Genomic DNA, 21,061 nt, shown 5'->3' with positions numbered 1-21,061 from the left:
AGCTTGTGACTAGACACTAGAAAAATATTGCCGAAAACCCTGGCATCTCCATAACCTGACTTTTTAGCGCAATGAGCAATAGCAGTAGATAGATGGCCTCCAACTTATTTCCGCCTCCCAAATCTCGTAAGAGTATATCTAACTGGTGGAAATTATTTTATATCCAGATTTTTACCTGCAAGAGGGGTCTAGGAAATGTAGTTTTAAACTTTCCAGCCTCTACAATACAAAAAGTCTCATTAGAAGAAAGTGGAGCTGGGGGATGAATTATCAAATGTCCGTATTTACAACGCTTATGGTACTTGTCAAATCAGGCACTAGAAATAAACTAGATTGATGCATTTATCACAAAAGCCTTGCATGTCAACTAAGGTATGTAGAGGTATGACAGGGGTTACCACAAGCCCAGGATAAACTTAGCGTATCTTTCAGAAGCATTAATTTTACTCAATGGCAAATAATGAACATTATTATTTAATGTACCTTATTTGTATATTAAAACAAAAATGGATAAATTGTGGAGAAGATTGGAAAGTTGCCTTAATTTAAAAAATATAACAGTAGGGTTCAGACGCAAGAGGGAGGAGATATGTATAGGTATAACTGATTCACTTTGTTATAAAGCAGAAACTAACACACCATTGTAAAGCAATTATACTCCAATAAAGATGCTAAAAAAAAAAAAACAGTAGGGTTCAAAGAGATTAATCTTTAGGCTATTTACCTGGACTCTTTCCCCAGAGTAGTCTCTCAAACTTTAGCATACACAATAATCATCCACAAAATGCTCAGTTAAAATACAGATGTTTGCATTCCTTCAGATATCCTGAAACAATTTCAGGAGGAAATTGGAAAGAACCTTTTTTCTTGATGACATCAGTGAGCCACTGAATCAACCCTGGAACCGATCTTAACCACCTTGTTATGGGAGACAACATAGGTTGGCTGGGTTTTCTGTTATAGCTGAAAGCATCCTAATGGACATACACCAAAATGTTTTCTTTATTTGCATGGTCCCCATCCTTCACACTGATAGGATGTGACTCAACACAGCCCCATGTTGAGGAAAGATTTATAAGGATTATTCTTATAAATAAGAAGAATGTCTCATCTCTCTACTTGGTGCAAAACAGCAGCTTTTATCTGCTGTTTTGCACCAAGTAGAGAGATAAGATGGATGGGGTCATTGGGAGAAGCTGAGAGGATTGTGGGAAATGAACAGTTCCTCAGGTCTTTCTGAAATAATTCTTTGCAGTGGGATTTCACTGTTATGTTAGAAGTGACTCTTTCCTGTTCATTTTTCCATCTGAATATATGAAAACCAATGAAATATACTTTAAAAATCACCTACTATTTTGAATTATCTCAGTTTCCCTGTGTGTATAAACAATGGGGAATATTTTTTTAAACATACTTGTCTGAGTACATTTATTTTTATTTTATTTATTTATTTATTTTTTGGCTGCATTGGGTCTTCGTTGCTGCACGCGGGCTTCTCTTGTTTTGGAGCACGGGCTCTAGGTGCATGGGCTTCAGTAGTTGTGGCACACGGGCTCAGCAGTTGTGGCTTGCGGGCTCCAGAGCGCAGGCTCAGTAGATGTGGTGCATGGGCTTAGTTGCTCCACAGCATGTGGGATCTTCCTGGACCAAGGATCAAACCCATGTCCCCTGCATTGGCAGGCGGATTCTTAACCACTGCACCACTACAGAAGTTCACAATGGAGACTTAATGGCACTATCTTGAATCTCTTTGTTAAGACTCAGAAGCAGGGGGAGCTGTATAGTAAGAAGTTCTCACTGTCTTTTTAAGGTCTGGGCTAAGTTTTTCTTTTCATTGTTCTATCTTAGGTAAAATTAATTTCTTCCTTTTAAAAACAATGTCTGGCGTGTGGTTACTTAGGAATCTGTTTTTAAAGGACCTTATTAATTTTTTATTACACTCGTGAAATGAAATCATTCTAGAATTTCTGAATATACTTTCTTCCTTGGCCCTTATATTTCTTGGTTCCTGTTCTTGGAGTCATGTTAACAGTTTTGGATCATATGCCTGTGATTTCACCATAAACAAACTCAAATCTTTTTAGAAAGCAGGCAGGATATAAATAAATACATCTATGTGTTTAAGGGAAAAAGAAGCGAGGTGCAAAATGGTACTTATGATCCCATTTGTGTTTTTTGAAAAGGATTTATATAGATAAATCCACTTATATACTATACATCTCTTTCTGTATACACACACACGAATGCAAACCCACGAATAGAGTGAACAGAATAGATCCTGGGCCTTTAATGACTCAGCCTCAGAGCGTATTGTGTTCAGAAGACAGTAAAAATAATTCTAATCTTTATTTGTATTTCTCAAAGAACTTACAAGAAGCACTAGTATTTTATATAACTTGTGTTATGTAACTTGTATGAACACCTCTTTAAGTCTGCATTCCCACACAGTCTTTCTGTCTCCCACTCTCTCATATCCTGTAGATACCCCAAAGCCTCTGCCCCATAGTTCTTACTCTCTCTTTCACCAAAACCCTCCCTGATATCTTTGCCAGTGCTAGGCCTCATCTATTACCCCTCCTTTCTTTCCTTTTCCTTTTTTTTCTCCACGTGGTGAATAGGCCTGGGCCTTTATTTATTTATTTGGTTGCACCAGGCCTTAGTTGCGGCACACAGGCTCCTTAGTTGTAGCTTGCAGGCTCCTTAGTTGTGGCTTACCGGCTCCTTAGTTGTGGCATGCGAACTCTTAGTTGCAGCATGCATGTGGGATCTAGTTCGCTGACCAGGGATCGAACCCGGGACCCTGCATTGGGAGCGCTGAGTCTTAATCACTGGACCACCAGGGAAGTCCCGATGCATATTTTAAAATACAGTGAAAATGTCATACTTGATAGAGTGAATTATCTAGTGTGTAACTTATATGTATATTATTATACTTCACTTTCGGCTGCTTTACCAAATGTTATACTTAGATAATTTAGCTGATATCTGTGATGATCCAATATTATCAGGAAAAGCATTAATATACCTTTTTAAACTCTCAGATGGATACTTTCACAGCTAGGAGAAGAGGGGGAGGGCAGATCCAGGAGATCTAATATGTAAGTGAATTACAAGGGAAAAGCCAAATTTAATAGATGTAAATTTTCCTGAGCTGAATGAAGACTTGAATTTGCAGGTACACCAAGTTCTAGGCAGGATTGATGAGAAAAGGCATGCACTTAAACATATTCTGACAGAATTCCTGAATCTCAAGGCTGAAGAGAAAAACCTTAAAAATTTCTAGACAGAAATAAGGAATTATTTACAAATGGAAGAGAATCAGACTGGCATCAGACAGTGGAATAATGTCTACACCTTTTGAGAGAAAAAAGATGTAACCCTAGAGGTCTCTTTCCAACCTAGCATTATTCACTGGCCAGGATGAAAGGGATGCAGAAATGTAAGGATACCAAGAATATATCACTCATATGCCCCATCCAAGGAAACTATAAAAAAAGGACTCTAACTAAACAACAAGTCAATGAGAATAGAGATCTCAAGAAAGGAGAAGGTGAAGTAGAAAGGAAAAAATGGTGAGTGAACAGTGAGCTTTGCAGTAAACATGGATAATGATGGATTGGATGGGAATGTGTACTGCATATGTTCAATAAATAGCCTTCAGATAAATGAGACTCACCTAATGAGAGCCTGGAAGTAAAAGTTGTAAAATTTCTCAGCAGAACCCAAGAGGTGGGGTTGGGGGAAGGGAAGTGGAAATTAAAAGCATTCTAAAAGTATTATTTTATTGAGATGGAGGGAAAGTATCAAGAAATAGACTAACGTGGTGGAGAAATAGTATCTTTTCAAAGACTAGTAATAAAATATGCATTTGGTGATGCACATTAAAAAAAGAAGATAACCACTAGTGGAATGGGAAAGAATAATATCATTTTGAAATTAGTAAGGGGAAAAGGGGATAAATTATGACTTGATTATACTAGTAAACACAAATTAAAGGAAAAAGGGAAATTAATGAAGTAAGTTCAATAGAAAGCATAAGCAAGAGAGAAGAAATAAATCAAGAATATTAGTGATTATATTAAATGCAAATGAGCTCAATGTTCCTATCAAAAGACAGAGACTGTCACATTAGATTAAAAACTAACCCAGCTATATGTTGTGTACAAGAAGCACACTTTATGTAATAAAGAATTATTTTAAAATAGATTGGAAAAGCACATAATGCAAATAAATTAAAACTAGGAGAGGAAATATTAATATCAGACAAAGTGATAGTGAACAGGAAGAAGAACATTGCCTATAAAAGATGTAACATATGAAGATATGCATCAAACAATACAATAGCTGAATATTGTAAGGACATATTTGTAAGGACAACTGCATTAAAATAAAATTAGAGTAGTTTTTTATTATACCTTTTTCAGAACTAGACAGATCTAGTAGATCAAAATATTAAGAAAGACCATATAAAGACTAATATAATCAACATATATACATTATTAAATAGGTACAGTATCTTACATTCTTCAGAGAATAATATATATTTCCAAATGGCCATTTACTCTATATGAAAAGTGGCCATAAACTTTGCCACACACACACACACACACACACACAAAACCAATAAGAAAATTTTACAGTAGAGATTTTTACAGGTCACATTATCTGATTAAATTAGAAGTAAATTAATTAAATTTTTAAAAGATAATTTAATCAATTATTTGAAATTTAATACTGCCATCCTGTGATCATTTTACAATATACAGGTCAAATCATTGTGTTGTACCCCTGAAACTACTGTAATATTGTATGCCAATTATACCTCAATAAAAAATATTAAAACAGAAAAAATTCCATCCAAAAAAAAAAAAGACTACCCTCCTAAATAATCTTTGCATCAAATTAGAAACTAAAATTGAAATTGTAAACTCTCTAAAGTGAGAAAGGAAAATCCAACAAAACCAAATCTACAAGACCCAATGAAAGCTGTATGCAAAGATTAGAAATACAAGAACTCCATATTCATCTTAAAAAAATTAGAAAAAGAACCAAGAAGACAGTAGAAGAGGGAATTAATAAAAAAGAAAGACTTAATTTGATGAAATGTGGAAAATGGTAGAAAAGAAAAATAAATTAAAAGCACTCCTCCCCCACCTCCCACCCAAAGATAAACCCCTTATGAACCAGAGGGTAAAAAAAAAAAAAAAAAAAAAAAACCTAGTAAAACTAAAATACACATTTAACTTAGCAATTCTACTCAATAATTCTTATGGAAATAAGAACATAAATCTCAAGCTATATTACATATTCAAGGATATTTATTTTAGTAATGTTCATAGTGACCAAAACTGAAAGCAAAGTGCCCTTGCAAAGGTAATGCTTGAATAAGCTGTGTTATAGCCATGCTGTAGAAACATATAGAGCCATAGAAAGGATGACTTAATCCTTTTCCAGTTATCCATTGCTATGTAACAAAGTTCTCCAAAACTCTTACTGATGTAAAACAACAATTTTATTATGTTCATGGATTCGGTGGGATTTGGACAAGGCACAGCAGAGATTACAAGCACAATTGAGATGGTTTGTTCTCTGTGGTGTCTGAGGCCTCATACAGAAGACAAGAAAGCTGAGGGTGACTTGATGGAAGGGATCTGGAATTTTGTGAAGGCTCATTCACTCACACGTTCGGCAGTTTGGCTGTTGGCTGAGACTTCAGCTAGAACTGTCTGTGAGAATTTCTACACATGGGTTCCCTGTGTAGCCTGGTTCCTTCACAACCTGGTGCTGATTAAGAGAGAGAGAGACAGGGAAACAGGGAGACAGGGAGAGAAAGAAAAAGAAGAAGAAGAAAGAGAAATGGGTGGAAGATGTGTCATGTTTTCTAACCTAGTCTTAGAAGTCACACAGCATCACTTTTGCCACATTCTATTTGTTCAGACAGTCACAGGCACAGCTGGTTCAAGAGGAGGGGAAATAGACTCCACATTTTTATTGGACAGTGGCAAGGTCCTGGAAGAGCATGTGGAACCAGACATATTGTTGTGGCTATTTTTGGAAAATACAGTCTTCCATAGATCCTTACCGGTTAGGGCATCCCATGATGTATTGTTAAGCAAACAAACAATAAAATCAGAAAAGCGTATATAATATAACTATTTTTGTAAAACAGTTAATGGCAACTCCAATATGTATATATTTATGATTATATGAACAGGAAGAAGGCTACGTAAAGATAAACAGTAGGTAGTTAACTTCGGTTGAGGAGCTAGAAGGAAGGCAGAGGTAAACAAGAAGAAAAAAGTGCGCTTATATCTACCTACATACATACAAATATAAGAAAGTGCCAGTAGTAGCGATAAAAATTTGGATAGTAGGGACATCCCTGGTGGCACAGTGGTTAAGAGTCCGCCTGCCAATGTGGGGCACACGAGGTTTGATCCCTGGTCGGGGAAGATCTCACATGCCGCGGAGCAACTAAGCCCGTGCGCCACAACTACTGAGCCTGCACTCTAGAGCCCATGCTCTGCAACAAGAGAAGCTACCGCAATGAGAAGCCCGCACACCACAACGAAGAGTAGCCCCCGCTCGCCGCAACTAGAGAAAGCCCGCACGCAGCAACGAAGACCCAACACAGCCAAAAATAAATCTAAAAAAGAAAAAAAAAAATTTGGACAGTGGGCTTGGCAATGTTAAATGTGCATGTGGGTTCTGAAGAAAAAATTTAGAACAGTGGAAAGGTCTGTGATATGGACCAGATGTCGTAAGTTTCACAAACAGCATTGTTTCGATGGAGCTCTTATAATTAAGTAAGATTGGGGAATTTCCAATTTTATTGCCTATGTTAACAGAAATAGGCAATAACAGACTTGAGTCAAAGTGATCACCCTGTTGTCATCAGGGAAGATAGTTTTGATTTTCTTGAAAAAGAAGTTTCTTCTCAGATTTTATATTTGCTCTGCTATTATTTTAATAAGAATATTGTATTAGTGTAATCTTTGACCTATGAGGTCAATGTCTGAATAGTTACATCCACTTTATGGTTTCAAAACTTTTAAGTCTAACTAGTTATAAATGATAGTGGAAGGATTACTTTCTGATGTCTAAATGTTGCATTCTCCTTGGAGTATCAGTATTGTTTTTTGTTTTTGTATTCACTTCACTATGTGTGATTAAGTGATGTATCTGCACTTGTTAGCACTTACATGCTCATTGATTGTCCATACATTTCTTTCCTTCCTTTGCTTGCTTGTTTTTGGGTTTTCTCCTAATCACTAGTACTCTGAAGAGGCTGGGGCAAGGAAAAGAGTCTGAACATAAACCTAAGGACTGTTGCTTTGCACGGACTTCTTGTCTAAGGCTTGTTTGCATGAGGCTGAAATCAGCGTTGAAGTGTAAGTCAGCCAAGGAGTTCACTAACATTCCAGAACCACCTAGAGTCAAAGAGACCAGTGACCTCCGAGATTGTGGGTGACTGTCTTCCCCTTAATCCTTTTAGCAATGGATTCTCTCCCCAATGGTAGCAATAATTCAGGATCGAGTATGATATATTTGAGGACCTTATTACAACTTTACCACTAGGGGTCAGAAATTAGCCCATGAATCCTGCACAGTTTCACCAAGAGTATGCTAGCTGATAATGCTTTATGTATTTTTCCTTTGTTTCCTACTTATGACGAGTCTCAGAACACTAATCAGATAGCTTTGAGGTTTAAAGGGAACCCCTGTAACTTTTTTACACCAAACTTTAGTAACTGGATTACTTGGAGTCTTTACTCTAATCCACCCTCCATCATTAACTTAAAATTTTTTTTTGGCCTACTCACTATACACACTTACCATCCCAACATAAGAGTTCATTGTGGTAATATAAAGATTACAGATAAAATAAAAAATGAACTAGGTAGATGTCTAATAAGGAGCTCAGCAGACCTCATCAATTTTTGTGCCCTAATTAGAAATTGTCAACTACATATATTTTTTCAGCTGTATCTTTTTGGCCAGATGCTACCAAATGAGATCATTTCCTGTTCAATAGCTATGCTGAGTTATGCATTAACTTAAATGATTGAGTTAATGTGTCATGGGTCATTTAAGACAGTGTAACTGTATTTCAAATATCCTCTTGTTCAATGATGTCTCTCCTACTTTGTTTCCTCTTTGGTGTTTGGAAAAGGATTGAAACTAGGAAACAAATGATATGAAATATATATTTTACATGTTTACACTTGAGAGATTTAATTGTTTTTTGGAACTTGTTTTAGAATTCAGTTTTCATATTTCGGTGAACTGAGATTGGCATGTTTTATTTAGTGGTGTCCAGTTTAATGATTCTATCAGTTACGGTGGGGTTTGGTAGAGGCGTTTTGATGTGTTTGGCCAATCTTGCTGGGTTGCGTATTTAAAGGACTCGCTTCCACTTTTCTCCGTCTGTCTTCTGCCCTTGGCTTAGCCCTCCAGAACGAAGTGCAAGAACATGTTATCATCGTCCTTGTTTGCTGTGGGCCTCTCCCTGCTGCCAGGAACTAGGTAGGAAAATAGGATCCAAGCTGCAGGAGAAGGCTGCCCGCCCGCCCCCTTGGTGCGATGAGAGTGCTGTCTTGTACCTCACCTTTTGCTGCTGTGATTGGTGTCCCTGCTGCTTTTGCTCCCAGGGATAATACTGGGTGCTAGTCCCCATGCAACATGGCCAGAGAAGCAGTTCAAGGCTGCCTGATGACGTTTGGGTTTAGCTTTGGATGATCGCCTAAGATGTGGCAGGGTATTATGGGTTGAACTGTATTCTCCCAAAATGCATACTTCGAAGTTCTAACCCCCAGTATCTCACAATGTGATCATTGAGTTAAAATGGTGTCCTTTGGGTGGTCCCTAATCTAGTACACTGTGTCCTTATAAAAAGGTAAAGTTGGACACAGAGATATGCAAAGAGGGAATATAATACAAAGAAACACGGGGAGTAGAGGGCCATCTACAACTAAGAAGAGCGGGGCCTGGAACAGACCCTTCCCTCACAGCCTCAGAAGAAATCAACCCTGCTGACACCTTGATCTTGGACTGCTAGCCTCCAGACCAGTGAGACAATACATTTCTGCCGTTTAAGCCACCCAGTCTGTGGCCCTTTGTTATGGCAGCCCTAGCAAACTAATATAGTGGGTTTAGATCAGTTCAACTCAGCTGTGTTTGTTTAAGTCTCTGAGAGTGACCATTTCACTACAACCTTCCCAACAATATATATTGTAGTCTCCCAGTATCCAGCACATGGCCTGTATTAATGTTTGATGACGAAATGAACAAAAGATTATATTGAATCTATGATGTTTCAAAGCTAAGAACTTTTTTGTCTTTTTGCAAAAGCACCACCCAGTTTTCCCTGTAGGTGTCTCTGTGAGCAGGTCCAGTTGACACTTCCCTGATGCTGTTTGCTCCCCCAACTCCCCACCCCAGTCACCACCTATGTCTAGTTCTGCGCTCACCATCAGCAGAGAACATCCCTTGCAATCAGGCCAACTTTCCCTTGAGCCCCTCGTCTCCTCAGAGGGGCTGGTCTAGGAAACCTGTCTGTTATACCACCTCAGTAGATTGCTCAGATCCTGGATGTGAGCAAATCCACAACCCAAAGCTGCAAAAGGAACTTGACTGTCCTAACTCCTGGACCTCTCTGGAAGATACCCTATGACGACAAAGAGTCCTTGCTTAGAATACAGCTAGATGAGGACTCGATGTGATCTCTGCCATGTTAGGTACTGTGGGGATATGGAATAGGAGGAAACACAATAGGACACATAATTGCTATACTACAAGGTAGCATTATGATAAATACTATGGGGAAGAGGCTATAGGGAAACATAAAGAAGTTTACGTTGACTGGGACAGCCTGGAAGGGGTTCATGGAAGATGGAGCACCTATGCAGGGTTTTGTGGATGGAGATGGAGGTAAATGTGCTCTGTGCAAGGAGAAAATGTATACAAGGGCTCAAAGTGATGGTCAGGATATTCCTAACAACACCTTCCCTTGAAAAGTGAGCCTGAAAACAGGATGACATTCAGTGGGAATACAACAGTGTGAGTGGACCAGTTAGTTATAATTAAATTGTGTTCTTACTGCGTGGTGCCTGGGCCGGACTCCTGTTAAATGTTTTGAATATCATTCTTACTAGTAAACCAACAATATTTCTTTTTCTCTGTGTTGTAACTTCTTCCTCTCCTCTCCTTTCCTTTTCTCCCTTCCCCTACCCTTTTCTTCTTTTTTTTTTTTTTCCAGAACTGATTTCAAGAAATAGAAGGTACAGATTTGAACTTTTTACCCATAAATGTTCCTTGATTTACTTATGATTATAAAAGCAATAAAGCTTGTGAGAAAAACACTAAAAAAAAAGAAAAAAGAATTTAAAAACTCTCTATTAATCCTATTCAACACAAAAAAAACTGCTAGCATTTTGGTGATTTTCCTCTGCCAACTTTCTGCTTTGTATATAAATTAAATATTTAAATAGCTGAGATCATACCTTGCATATATTTTTGTATCCTGCATTTTACAATGAAAGTTAAACCATGCATCTTTTCTTATGGTATTAAAGGTCATGATAATAGTTATGAACATACTCAGTAGTATGGATTACTGTAACATAATTTATTTTCCTGTTTTTGGACATTCAAGCTGATTAAAGTTTTCATCATTAATAATGTATGTGATGAACATCTGTCTCCACTTCTGATTATTTCCAAAACTAGATTCCTAGATTCCTTTGAATCTTTTGTTATCTCCTCTCTTCTTTGATTATATCATTGTTTATCATTCCAGGAGTGGAGAGTGTATAATTTCAACAAAAAAAAACCCTCTCAAGGTGATTCTGATAGGCATACCTTACCTCTCCCCCAACTCCAGGTAAGAACTGCAGGATTATGGCAATGAAATCACTCCATGATGTCTGAAGAAAATAGGATGATAGGAACATAATAAAGACCCCAATAACTGTGACATGTCTTTTTTCACGGAGTTAATTTTAATTATTCAAGCTCCCTGTGTTTGCCTCTAGACTTCGAAGTCAAAGCAGATGTCACCAACAGCCAGCTCTATTCTGCCTTCTAGAATTTTCCTCCAGCAGGGGAGGAGGAGACCTGGGGCAGTGCCCCATGGAAACTCAACTTTGAAAACAGAATTTGCACAGTATTTTGAACTTGAGGTGTTTATGAAAGGAAACGGTTAATTAGGTTCTTTGTGGGGTTTTAGGTGATCTGCTATGCAGAGAGAAGGAAGGGAGGGAAAGAGGTAGTTCTTCCTTGCTTTGCTTTTTAAGACTTCTTGCTCAACTAGAGCACAGACTTAGTGTGAGGATATCTGACTTTTTAATATCAGACAAATTATCTCATTATCTGTCATCTGAGCCCTCATTTGTATTGTGTAGGATTCTGGGTCTCCTTAAGGCTGCTTCCAGTTCTGTCATTTTGTTCCGCAGTCATCTTGCACCCAGGCCTTTTTTTGTAAGAGCCGGTCTTACTTTTATAAATCATATGTAGCCTAGATGTCTGTTGGGGTCACCCTGTCTTTTGAAATTCAAATAAAATTGCCACAACTAAATGTTTTTATTATGAAATGAGAGTAACTGAAAAGAGGCTGAGCATTTAACTTAAGCAACTTAAGAAAACAAAGAACAAAATAAATCAAAGAAAGTAACAGGAGGGTGAATTGTTTACTCAGAAATGAGTACAGTGGAAAAGCAGTCTACCTTTCTGTCACCTGTCAGTGTCAATACAAATGAAATAGGTAAAATCAGAAATGAATGAATTAGAAAATAAAAATATAGCAGGAGTTGGTAAGTAAAACCAAAAGCTGTTCCTCAAGATATATAAGTGCTATAGAGAGAAGTCTGGCAAGACTCACCAAGAAAAAGAAAAGAAAAAATAATTCTGATTTAGGCATGATACTCACAAATATGGAAGAGATAAAGGAATTACAAGAAAAATTAATGGTACCTGGTAGTCGGGCAGCATGTGCATTTTTGGTAGATTTCAGTGATTATTAACAAAACACGGGCTCACTTTATCATTGTAAAATCAATGAACAAACTTGATCTTTAACTACAATTTGTAACAAGGACAATGATCAAGCTCTCCAGATAACATAAAGTTGCCCAAGGCTAAAGAAAGTTTTTGAAAGATTTGCACACAGGGTCACCCCTGATACTTACTCAACGTATAAGCTAAATATATAGGAAACAACCTTCCTTTGAATGTTAACGGCACATTTGCCTCAGATGGGATGACAGGTTTGTGCAGCTGCTGTTTGAGAGCCCTGCCTGTCAGGGCAAGACTCATAGTTGAAACATCTAATTCCTACCTTAGGCTCTTCTATTTGCTTCTTCTAACTTGTTGAGCTTTTGCACCGGGTACTTCTATTTGATTTGTGTGTGGCACTCTGACTTTCTCATTTGCAGTCTTCAGTTTTCTGTCTGTCTTCATTTGCAGAGTTTCATTGTACTGATCCAGGCAGGTGGCAAAAGGTTAAGACCATTTATAAGGATTAGATGCATTCTGGAGCATTTATTTATGGGACATATCAGATATTAAAACATTTTGGAAAACTCCTGTCATTAAGACGCAGCAAAATAATGGTAGCTAATGTTTATTGAAACTTTCTATGTTGCAAGGGATGTTCTAAACACCTGGTATGTACTAACTCATTTAATCCTCACAAAGCCCTATGAAGTACAGATGCTAGTATTATCCCCATTTAATAGTCAAGGTAACCAAGGCACATAGAAGTTAAATAACTTTCCTGAGTTTACACAGCATAATCAGGATTTGAAATCAGGCAGGCTGGTACAAAGGATTGTACTCTTAACTATTACATTATTGCCATGTAATTTTGAAAGAATGATAAATCATAATTATAGGAAAATATTGTTTACATTTTGGAGTGGTAAATAGTCTAATCAATCTCAGAAATTAAAAACTTGGACATAGCAAAAGTCACCATAAACAAAATTAAAAGGCAAATAACAGACCTAGAGATATTTTTGTAAAATATATATAAATTATTGATATCTTTAATATATAAATAATTTTTCTAAATCAATATGAAAACAATAAATAATTCAATAGAGAAAAATGGGCAGAGGATATAAATATACATTTCAGAGAATAAATAGAAGTGACCAGTAAATATGTGAAAAGATGTTGAATCTCACTAATTAATTAGCACGATATCACTTTTCAGCTGACAAAAACTAAAAAGATTTATAATACCTAGTGTGGTGAGAGTATAAGCAAATAGGTGCTCTCATTCATCACTGGCAGACTTCTCTGGAATGTAATTTGATAATATCTGCTACAATAAAAAATACATCTCTTCAGAAACCTTGCAAGGTCTCTTCCTGTCATTTATTCCACAGGAATACTTAATTGCTCATGCACAGCTGCATTAAAGTGTTACATTGTTTTGTACAAGTACAGCACTTGCAATAGCAAAAAAGTCAATTTACATCAACATGGACTAGTTAAATTAATTATGGTACTTCCATATGATGGAATACTATGCTGTTATTAAAGGATGGGGTTAACCTATCTGAAAATATGTCCATGGCACATTGATTGGTTAAAATAAAATAAAACAAAAATATGTTGCAAAACAAATGTCAAGCATGACTATTTCTGGTGTAAAGAAAAATGATATGCAAAATATATGTAAACATGTCATTAAAACATGCTAATATATGCAAAATATTGGTTCTAAAAATCATTCCATATTGAATGGGAAGCATAGCATTTATACCTATTTTTCTGGGAATTTGGGGAAGCTTATGCTTAATATAAGCTCTAATTTCCAGCTTCCACTGAATGAACAGCCTTTTAGTATTTCATTCTCTCTTGACCCCTTTCCCTTGATTTTCCAAAAAACCTGCTCACACGAGGCTACTGTGTATACAGGATTTTTACTGAGAATTTGGTTGTAACATTAGGGAATTACAATGTAGCAGAGTACACTAGGTGACTTAATATTTAATATTAGTCATCTTTATTCTTAAAACTTCTTTAGCCAAATCTGCACCCCCATCCTCTCCCCCAAATAGTCATTGGTGGCCCTAACTTCTCACCATATTGCTAGCCCTGCCATCCCCCCACCCCTGCCCTTCTTCAGCCTTCTGTTTTCTTTTGCGCCAGTCCCAAACCTCCAACTTTCTGTTCATGTCTTCTGGATAGTAATTCGATGATATTGTTGTCACCTCTCTTCTAAAAGCATTTTTGTCAGTAGCTTATCTCATAAATTAATATATCAGGGACTTCCCTGGTGGCGCAGTGGTTAAGAATCCACCTGCCAATGCAGGGGACACGGGTTCGATCCCTGGTCTGGAAAGATCAAACATGCCGCAGAGCAACTCAGCCCGTGAGCCACAACTACTGAAGCCCGTGCGCCTAGAGCCCGTGCTCTGCAACAAGAGAAGCCACCGCAGTGAGAAGCTGGTGCGCCGCAACAAAGAGTAGCCCCCGCTCGCTGCAACTAGAGAAAGCCCGCGCGCAGCAACGAAGACCCAACACAGCCAAAAATAAATAAATAATTTTAAAAGAAATTAATGTATCAATTAGGACTAGGTTAGGTTGTGTGTGACAGAAAACTCAAAAACAGTAGTGGGATAGGCAAGATAGGAGTCTATTTCTCCCTTTTGTGAAGATGAAACCCAGAGGCAGGCGCTCCAGGGCTGGTGTGGCAGTGACAGGCTCATCGGGGACCCAGCCTTCTCGTTCTTCCAAGCTCAGCTCGCGGCTTTCATTGATTTCGTGGTGCAGGTGGGCTGATCAAACTTAAGCATCTAAGAAGGAAAGGACAAAAAGAGCACCCCTCTTCCTATATGTCCTAGCCTTCCTTTCAGCTGGAGGTTGCCCACACCTCAGTAGCCAGAACAAAGCCACATAACTACGTCCAGCTGAAAGGAAGGCTAGGACAGGTAGCCTTTATCTTGGGCTGTAGTGTGCTCAGTTGAAAATTATTTTCTATTATTGAAGAGGGGGATTGAGGGGAATAACCAGCAGTCTCTGCCACATCTGGTAGTGTTTACCTTGCACAAAAGGAAAGGCTTTTCAGGTACGAAAGAGTGTTCACTGTGGCTGGAACAGAACATGTAGTAAGGGATGGGACTAGAAAAGTAGGCAGGGGCCATGTGAGGAAGGGCTTTGAAAGTCAAGCTGGGAAGTTTGAGTTTGGCAATAGGGAGCCAAACATATTCTTATACTTAGTATAAATTCTTTCAGGGATTTATACTGCCATACCTCATTTTATTGCACTTCATTTTATTGTGCTTCCCAGATACTGCATTTTTGTTTTACAAATTGGAGGTTTGTGGCAACCCCGCAACAAGCTAGACTATCGGCGTCTGTTTTCCAATCCAACAGCATTTGCTTCCTTCATGAGTCTGTGTCACATTTTGGTAATTCTAGCAATATTTCAAACTTTTCATTATTATTATATTTGTTACGGTGATCTGTGATCTTTGATGTTACGACTATGACATGCTGAAGGCTTGGATGATGGTTAGTATTTTTTAGTAAAAATGTATTTTTAAATTAAGCTATGTACATTGTTTTTTTAGACATAACGCTGCTGCCCACTTAATAGACTACAGTATAGTGTAAACATAACTTTTATATGCACTGGGAAACCAACAAATGTGTGTGACTAGCTTTATTGCAACATTCACTTTATTGTGGGGGTCTGGAACCAAACCTGCAATATCTCCAAGGTATTCCTGTTTGTATGAGTTACTTTATTTTATATTGTTTAATGTAAAGATTATAATCTATGAGGCCCAGTATTTAGAAAACAGGGGAATGGATAAAAACAATCTATGGGCAATTCTATCCCCCTAAGACAATTCCTGTTAGTGGTTTGGGTTTGTTTCTTCACAATCTTTGAAAACATTGTTGTAATCATAGTGCATGTACAATCCCAAGTCCTGTTTTTCTTTTTCCTTTTTCTTCCCCACATAATCTTACATCATGTGGCCACATGATTTTCCTACATATTATTTTTAAGTAACTGTATAATATCCCAGTAAAATAATCTACCTAACCATTTCTTTTTATTTTCAGCTTTATTGAGACATATATGACAAATAATATTGTGTATACTTAACCATTTCTTTATGACATTCTACACTGTTAGCCATTTAGGTTGGGTATCGGCTAATTTTTTTTTTTTGCTAAATTTTTTCAATTTCAAATTTTTTTTTTTTTTTTGGCTGTGTTGGGTCTTTGTTGCTATGCGCGGGCTTTCTCTAGGTGCAGCGAGCGGAGGCTACTCATCGTTGCAGTGCGTGGGCTTATTGCGGTGGCTTCTCTTGTTGAGGAGCATGGGCTCTAGGCATGCGGGCTTCAGTAGTTGTGGCACGTGGGTTCAGTAGTTGTGGCTCACGGGCTCTAGAGTGCAGGCTTAGTAGTTGTGGCTCACGGGCTTAGTTGCTCTGTGGCATGTGGGATCTTCCCGGACCAGGGCTCGAACCCGTGTCCCCTGTATTGGCAGGCGGATTCTTAACCACTGTGCCACCAGGGAAGCCCCAATTTCAAATTTTTTTGTTTCAATTTTTTTCAATTTCAAATTTTTGTTATATGTTACTACATCGTTAGAACACATTCAGTTGCAAGTATTAGAATGACAAACTGTGGCTTAGATAATACCTGCATTTCATTATCTCACATAATAAAAATTATGGCAAGTGGGTCAACAGTGTTCTGGCTCTGTGCCTCTGCAGGTTTCTGGGCTTTCCCGTGTGTCCTGAGATGACCGCTTTAGTCGTCAGAACATCGCATTCTCATATGACAACAGTCAAAGCATGAAAGGAAGGCAGGTGTTTTTTGACGTCTCTCACTGATCTAACCGGTGAAGAATACCTTTCCCAGGATCACCCAAGAAGACTTTCCTGAATATTTCATTGAGTGGAACTGGGTCACATGGCTACCCATAGCTGCAAGGGAAGCTGGGAAGCCGGGAACCAGAAGAGTCTCTTTCACTACCTTAGGCTGGGCATCATGATTCATCCCCTGATTTGGGACACTTTGCCTATCACCAGACAGAGATTCTTTTTAGCAAGGAAGAAGAAATGACTTTTGGGAAGGTAGACATTCAAGTTAACAGTTAAACATTGGGACTTACTGCAGACACAAAGAAAACCACAGAAATGGTTTTTCAGGTTAAGTTCTCAAAAACCTGCCCTATATTGCTACATGGGCTAGAAGAGAGAACCAGATCTTCAGAATATGGCACTGTGATTTCATGTTACTTTTTTTAAAAATTGAAACCACATATACCTTTTTTTTCAAATAAAAAATTCCCAGCAAACCAAAAAACTGAAGCGAAACCACATGCATTAGAGAATCACTGACGAGAATAAACTGTATGTTTAGAGCACTTTATTAAAAATACCTGGTAATGTTTGTTTGACTGATTATAGAGTTAATCCTTACTGTTAGCTAAACATTTGCAGAATACAAAAAATCAGAGAAAAATAAATGAAAAATTATCTCCAATTTCACCATTCAGAGATAATCACCATTACTGTTTGATATAATTACTTTTAGTCTTTCAGACATGAATAATTTTTTTCATATAAAATTAGGATTTTATTGTACAGATCCTTTATTTTTGTATCTTATTCTTTATACTAATAAATCTATGACCATTTAAAAATAACGGATTTTCTGCATTTTTTGCATGTCTCTCTTCAGTGTGTATCTCTTATCATATTTTAATGAATCAATTGGGAAAAGTAATTTGTTTTCTGCAGGGAAAATGCTATAGAGGTAAATTGATCTAGAGAGTTCTCTCACTAACTGGCTGTGTGGCCTTATATAAGTTGCTTAACCTTTTTAAGTTTCAGTTTTCTCATTTATAAAATGAGGTTGCTGAGAATAATAATAATACTTGTTTTGCTATTTTACAGTGATCTTGTGAGGGCCAAATACACTAATATACATAAAAGTACTTTGTAAGTTGTAAATTGAATCTGAAACATAAAAATTCAAAGTTAGAAGAAAACTTAGTATTTTAATATTTTTCTTCCAAAGCATTAAAAAAAACCTCATTATTTTATATTTAGAAGATTACTTTAAAAGGCAGGAATTATAGAGAGCAAAACAATCTTACTTTATGTTTTGAATAATAAATATACCATAGAGATAGCTTTGTCCAAAATTATAGAAAAACATTTTGTTTCTGATAAATATTTAAGAACTTAAATTTTTTTTTGGAAAAAATGTTTTAATAGAAATTTTGTCTTTTAAAAGGTTTATGTGGTTAAAAAAAAGTAAAGGGTAACCAACATTTTGTCATTGGACATTGAAATTGTTTTCATTTGTCTCTACATTAAATAAAATGCACTGAACAGCCTTGGAAATAAATCTATGTATGGGTGTCTTATTGTTTGTGAAGATAAATTACATGAAGGAGATTGGCTGAGACCAAAGAATTCACCATATTTAAGGGATGTTTTTGTGAGACAATTTATAATTTATATTTATACTCATATATGTGTATCTATGTACTACTATACACTACTCATGTGAATTTAAATGGCATGAAGGTATATAGGTTTATGTATTTGTGTATGTATTTATAGACACATATACACATAGGTATTTTTATACATATACATATTAATATCTATATCTATAAACATGATAGAATTTAAATTCACATGAGTAGTGTATAACAATCCTCATTTCTTCATACTACCCCCATCCTGATTATTAACTTTTTACTTACTTTTAATAACTGATGATATTATAAAAAAAAGTAAAGGGAATAGACATTTGTTTATGACTAACCTTGAAGTTTTATGTGTCATTTTAAATGTCATTTAAACAGAAAGATTAAATGTCATTTAAACAGAAAGATTAAAAGAAAATTAAGGAAAATTTACAAAAATACTCCCTTTTCTCCTAAATGATTAAAAAATGCGCAACTATAATAATTTAGGTAATAGTAATCATAAGAAAACAGCAGATTTAATTTGAAACCAAATCTTGCAATCGTTGACTGCCCTTGTCACAAACATGTTTACCTCTAATAAGCACCAAGCATTTCCCACTACCTCTTTCTTTTTGAGCTCAGACACTGAATAAATTTCCCAGAAACCTCACTTTTATTTCTGAGTACTCCTTTATCTTTCCCAGAAGATAAAGCTACTAGATAGCCTAGGATCTTTCCCAGCTATGATTTCCATTTTAAGGGAAATTTAAGATTGGATTTTTAAGAGGTTTAATGCAATAGCTGCTGGAATCTCTTGTTTTTGAAGTCTGTGTGGAAGTGGAATTTGCATCTGGTGGGAATCATCTAAATGTGACCCAGTATAGGCTGAACGACGAAGATGACTTTGCAAGGTTCAGCTATGGTTCAGTGATTCTATTCTGAGAATCAACTGCTATAAAATCACTGGTTGTTACGCAAAACATATTGCTACTGAAGCAGTAACAAGGGTTTATGGAGGAAACAGGTAGACTTGCTCAATGCAGTTTAAAAAAACCCTATAATTTTCTATCTGGCTTACATAGGTGTTAATATAGAAAATTTGGGAAATACAGAAAATGAAAATGTAAAAATTACTGGTGTCCTGTCACCTAGAGGTTACCTCTATTAACATTTGCATATGTATATATAATAACAAGTTAAATTCAAATTCAAGTTTTGTCCTGCTTTTTTTTACCTAACGGTATATTGTGTGCACATTTCCATGTCATTAAGTATTTTTTGATTTATAGTGAGTTGAAATTGCCTGCCTCTTAGGAATGAGTCACCATCAGCAAAGAGATGAAATCAGTGCCTTCTAGAAGAAAGTAGTTGCCCCTACTGCCTACACCTGCCTCTCTTTCATTGCACCCATAACTATTTTTCTAATAAGCAATGCCAACTGGTGTCAAGTCTCAGCTGGATGACATGATGTTTTGTTTTGTTTTGTTTTGTTTTGATCTATGGGATTAAGTGCAATTTATAAATACTCTAAGTACAAACTTTCGCACAGATGTTTCAAGCTAGTTCTTTCCATGAAGGTTGCATCAGTAATAAAGTGAATGGAATTCATAATTTTACTTAGTGGACTCAACATTTATCATTTAAGCAAGTGGGTATTTCCAACATAGGAAGTTAACTGGTAAGGAAGAAGGGCTATGCTTCTCTGAGTCTGGCTTCCCAAAGCTCAGGCCACATTATTCCAGGTTTGCCAACAGATGAAATATAAATTTTCTATTGAAGTAAACACCGGCTTAAGAAGTATGCTACTTTCTGGTAAGCTTAAAGAGATACTGAGCTGATTTTCTTAACCATGTTTAATATTGTAAACAGAACCTTAAAAAACAAACCAACAAAAAACAACTACATGCATCCAAGGACAAAAATCTACACACATTCCTGGCATTTGTGCAAAAAATTTTAAAAACTGCTATATGAAAGTAAAACACCACTGGTCATCTTATTTTCGACTCAGAACATACCCTGACTTCCTTGTGTTGGTTATATATTCCTATAAGATGTATTTTATTCATTTAAGAGAGCTACCTGTTCAGATTATGAACTGACAAGTCATATAAATTCTAGTTTCATGTGATTTTCAGAAGATAGTGCCTCGTCTCTTCTATAAATCAGTATATGTCTGTAATAGCTTCCAGAACTTTATTCAGGAGAGCATATGAAAGCCATTTTTACACATGTCCTTCAATTGTCAGCACAGCTATTCAGTAATGGGTGAAATTCTTTTTTTTTCTTTTTTCTTTTTTTTTTGTTCTTTGTCTTTTTATTTATTTTTGGCTGTGTTGGGTCTTCGTTGCTGCGCGTGGGCTTTCTCTAGTTGCAGCGAGCGGGGGCCACTCTTTGTTGCGGTGCACGGGCTTCTCATTGCAGTGGCTTCTCTTGTTGTGGAGCACAGGCTCTAGGTGCACGGGCTTCAGTAGTTGTGGCATGTGGGCTCAGTAGTTGTGGCGCACAGGCTTAGTTGCTCCGTGGCATGTGGGATCTTCCCGGACCAGGGCTTGAACCCATGTCCCCTGCACTGGTAGGCGGATTCTTAACCACTGCGCCGCCAGG

At 36.9% G+C, this 21,061-nt stretch overlaps 1 protein-coding gene across 1 annotated transcript in view; it reads left to right on the top strand.

Moving 5' to 3' along the window:
* N4BP2 (NEDD4 binding protein 2) overlaps nucleotides 1-18,240 on the top strand; it is a 107,027-nt gene extending 88,787 nt beyond the window's left edge. The window contains exon 16 of the mRNA XM_082390408.1: nucleotides 16,740-18,240. Coding sequence (XP_082246534.1) covers nucleotides 16,740-16,771 — 32 coding nt within the window. The 3' untranslated portion in view covers nucleotides 16,772-18,240. The remainder of the gene's footprint in view (nucleotides 1-16,739) is intronic.
* Nucleotides 18,241-21,061: the final 2,821 nt, after the last annotated feature.

Source organism: Balaenoptera borealis, assembly GCF_965194805.1.
Source record: "Balaenoptera borealis genome assembly, chromosome: 4".
Lineage (NCBI taxonomy): Eukaryota > Metazoa > Chordata > Mammalia > Artiodactyla > Balaenopteridae > Balaenoptera > Balaenoptera borealis.
Note: the sequence above shows the minus strand (reverse complement) of the source record. Positions and strands in the feature narration are given on the sequence as shown.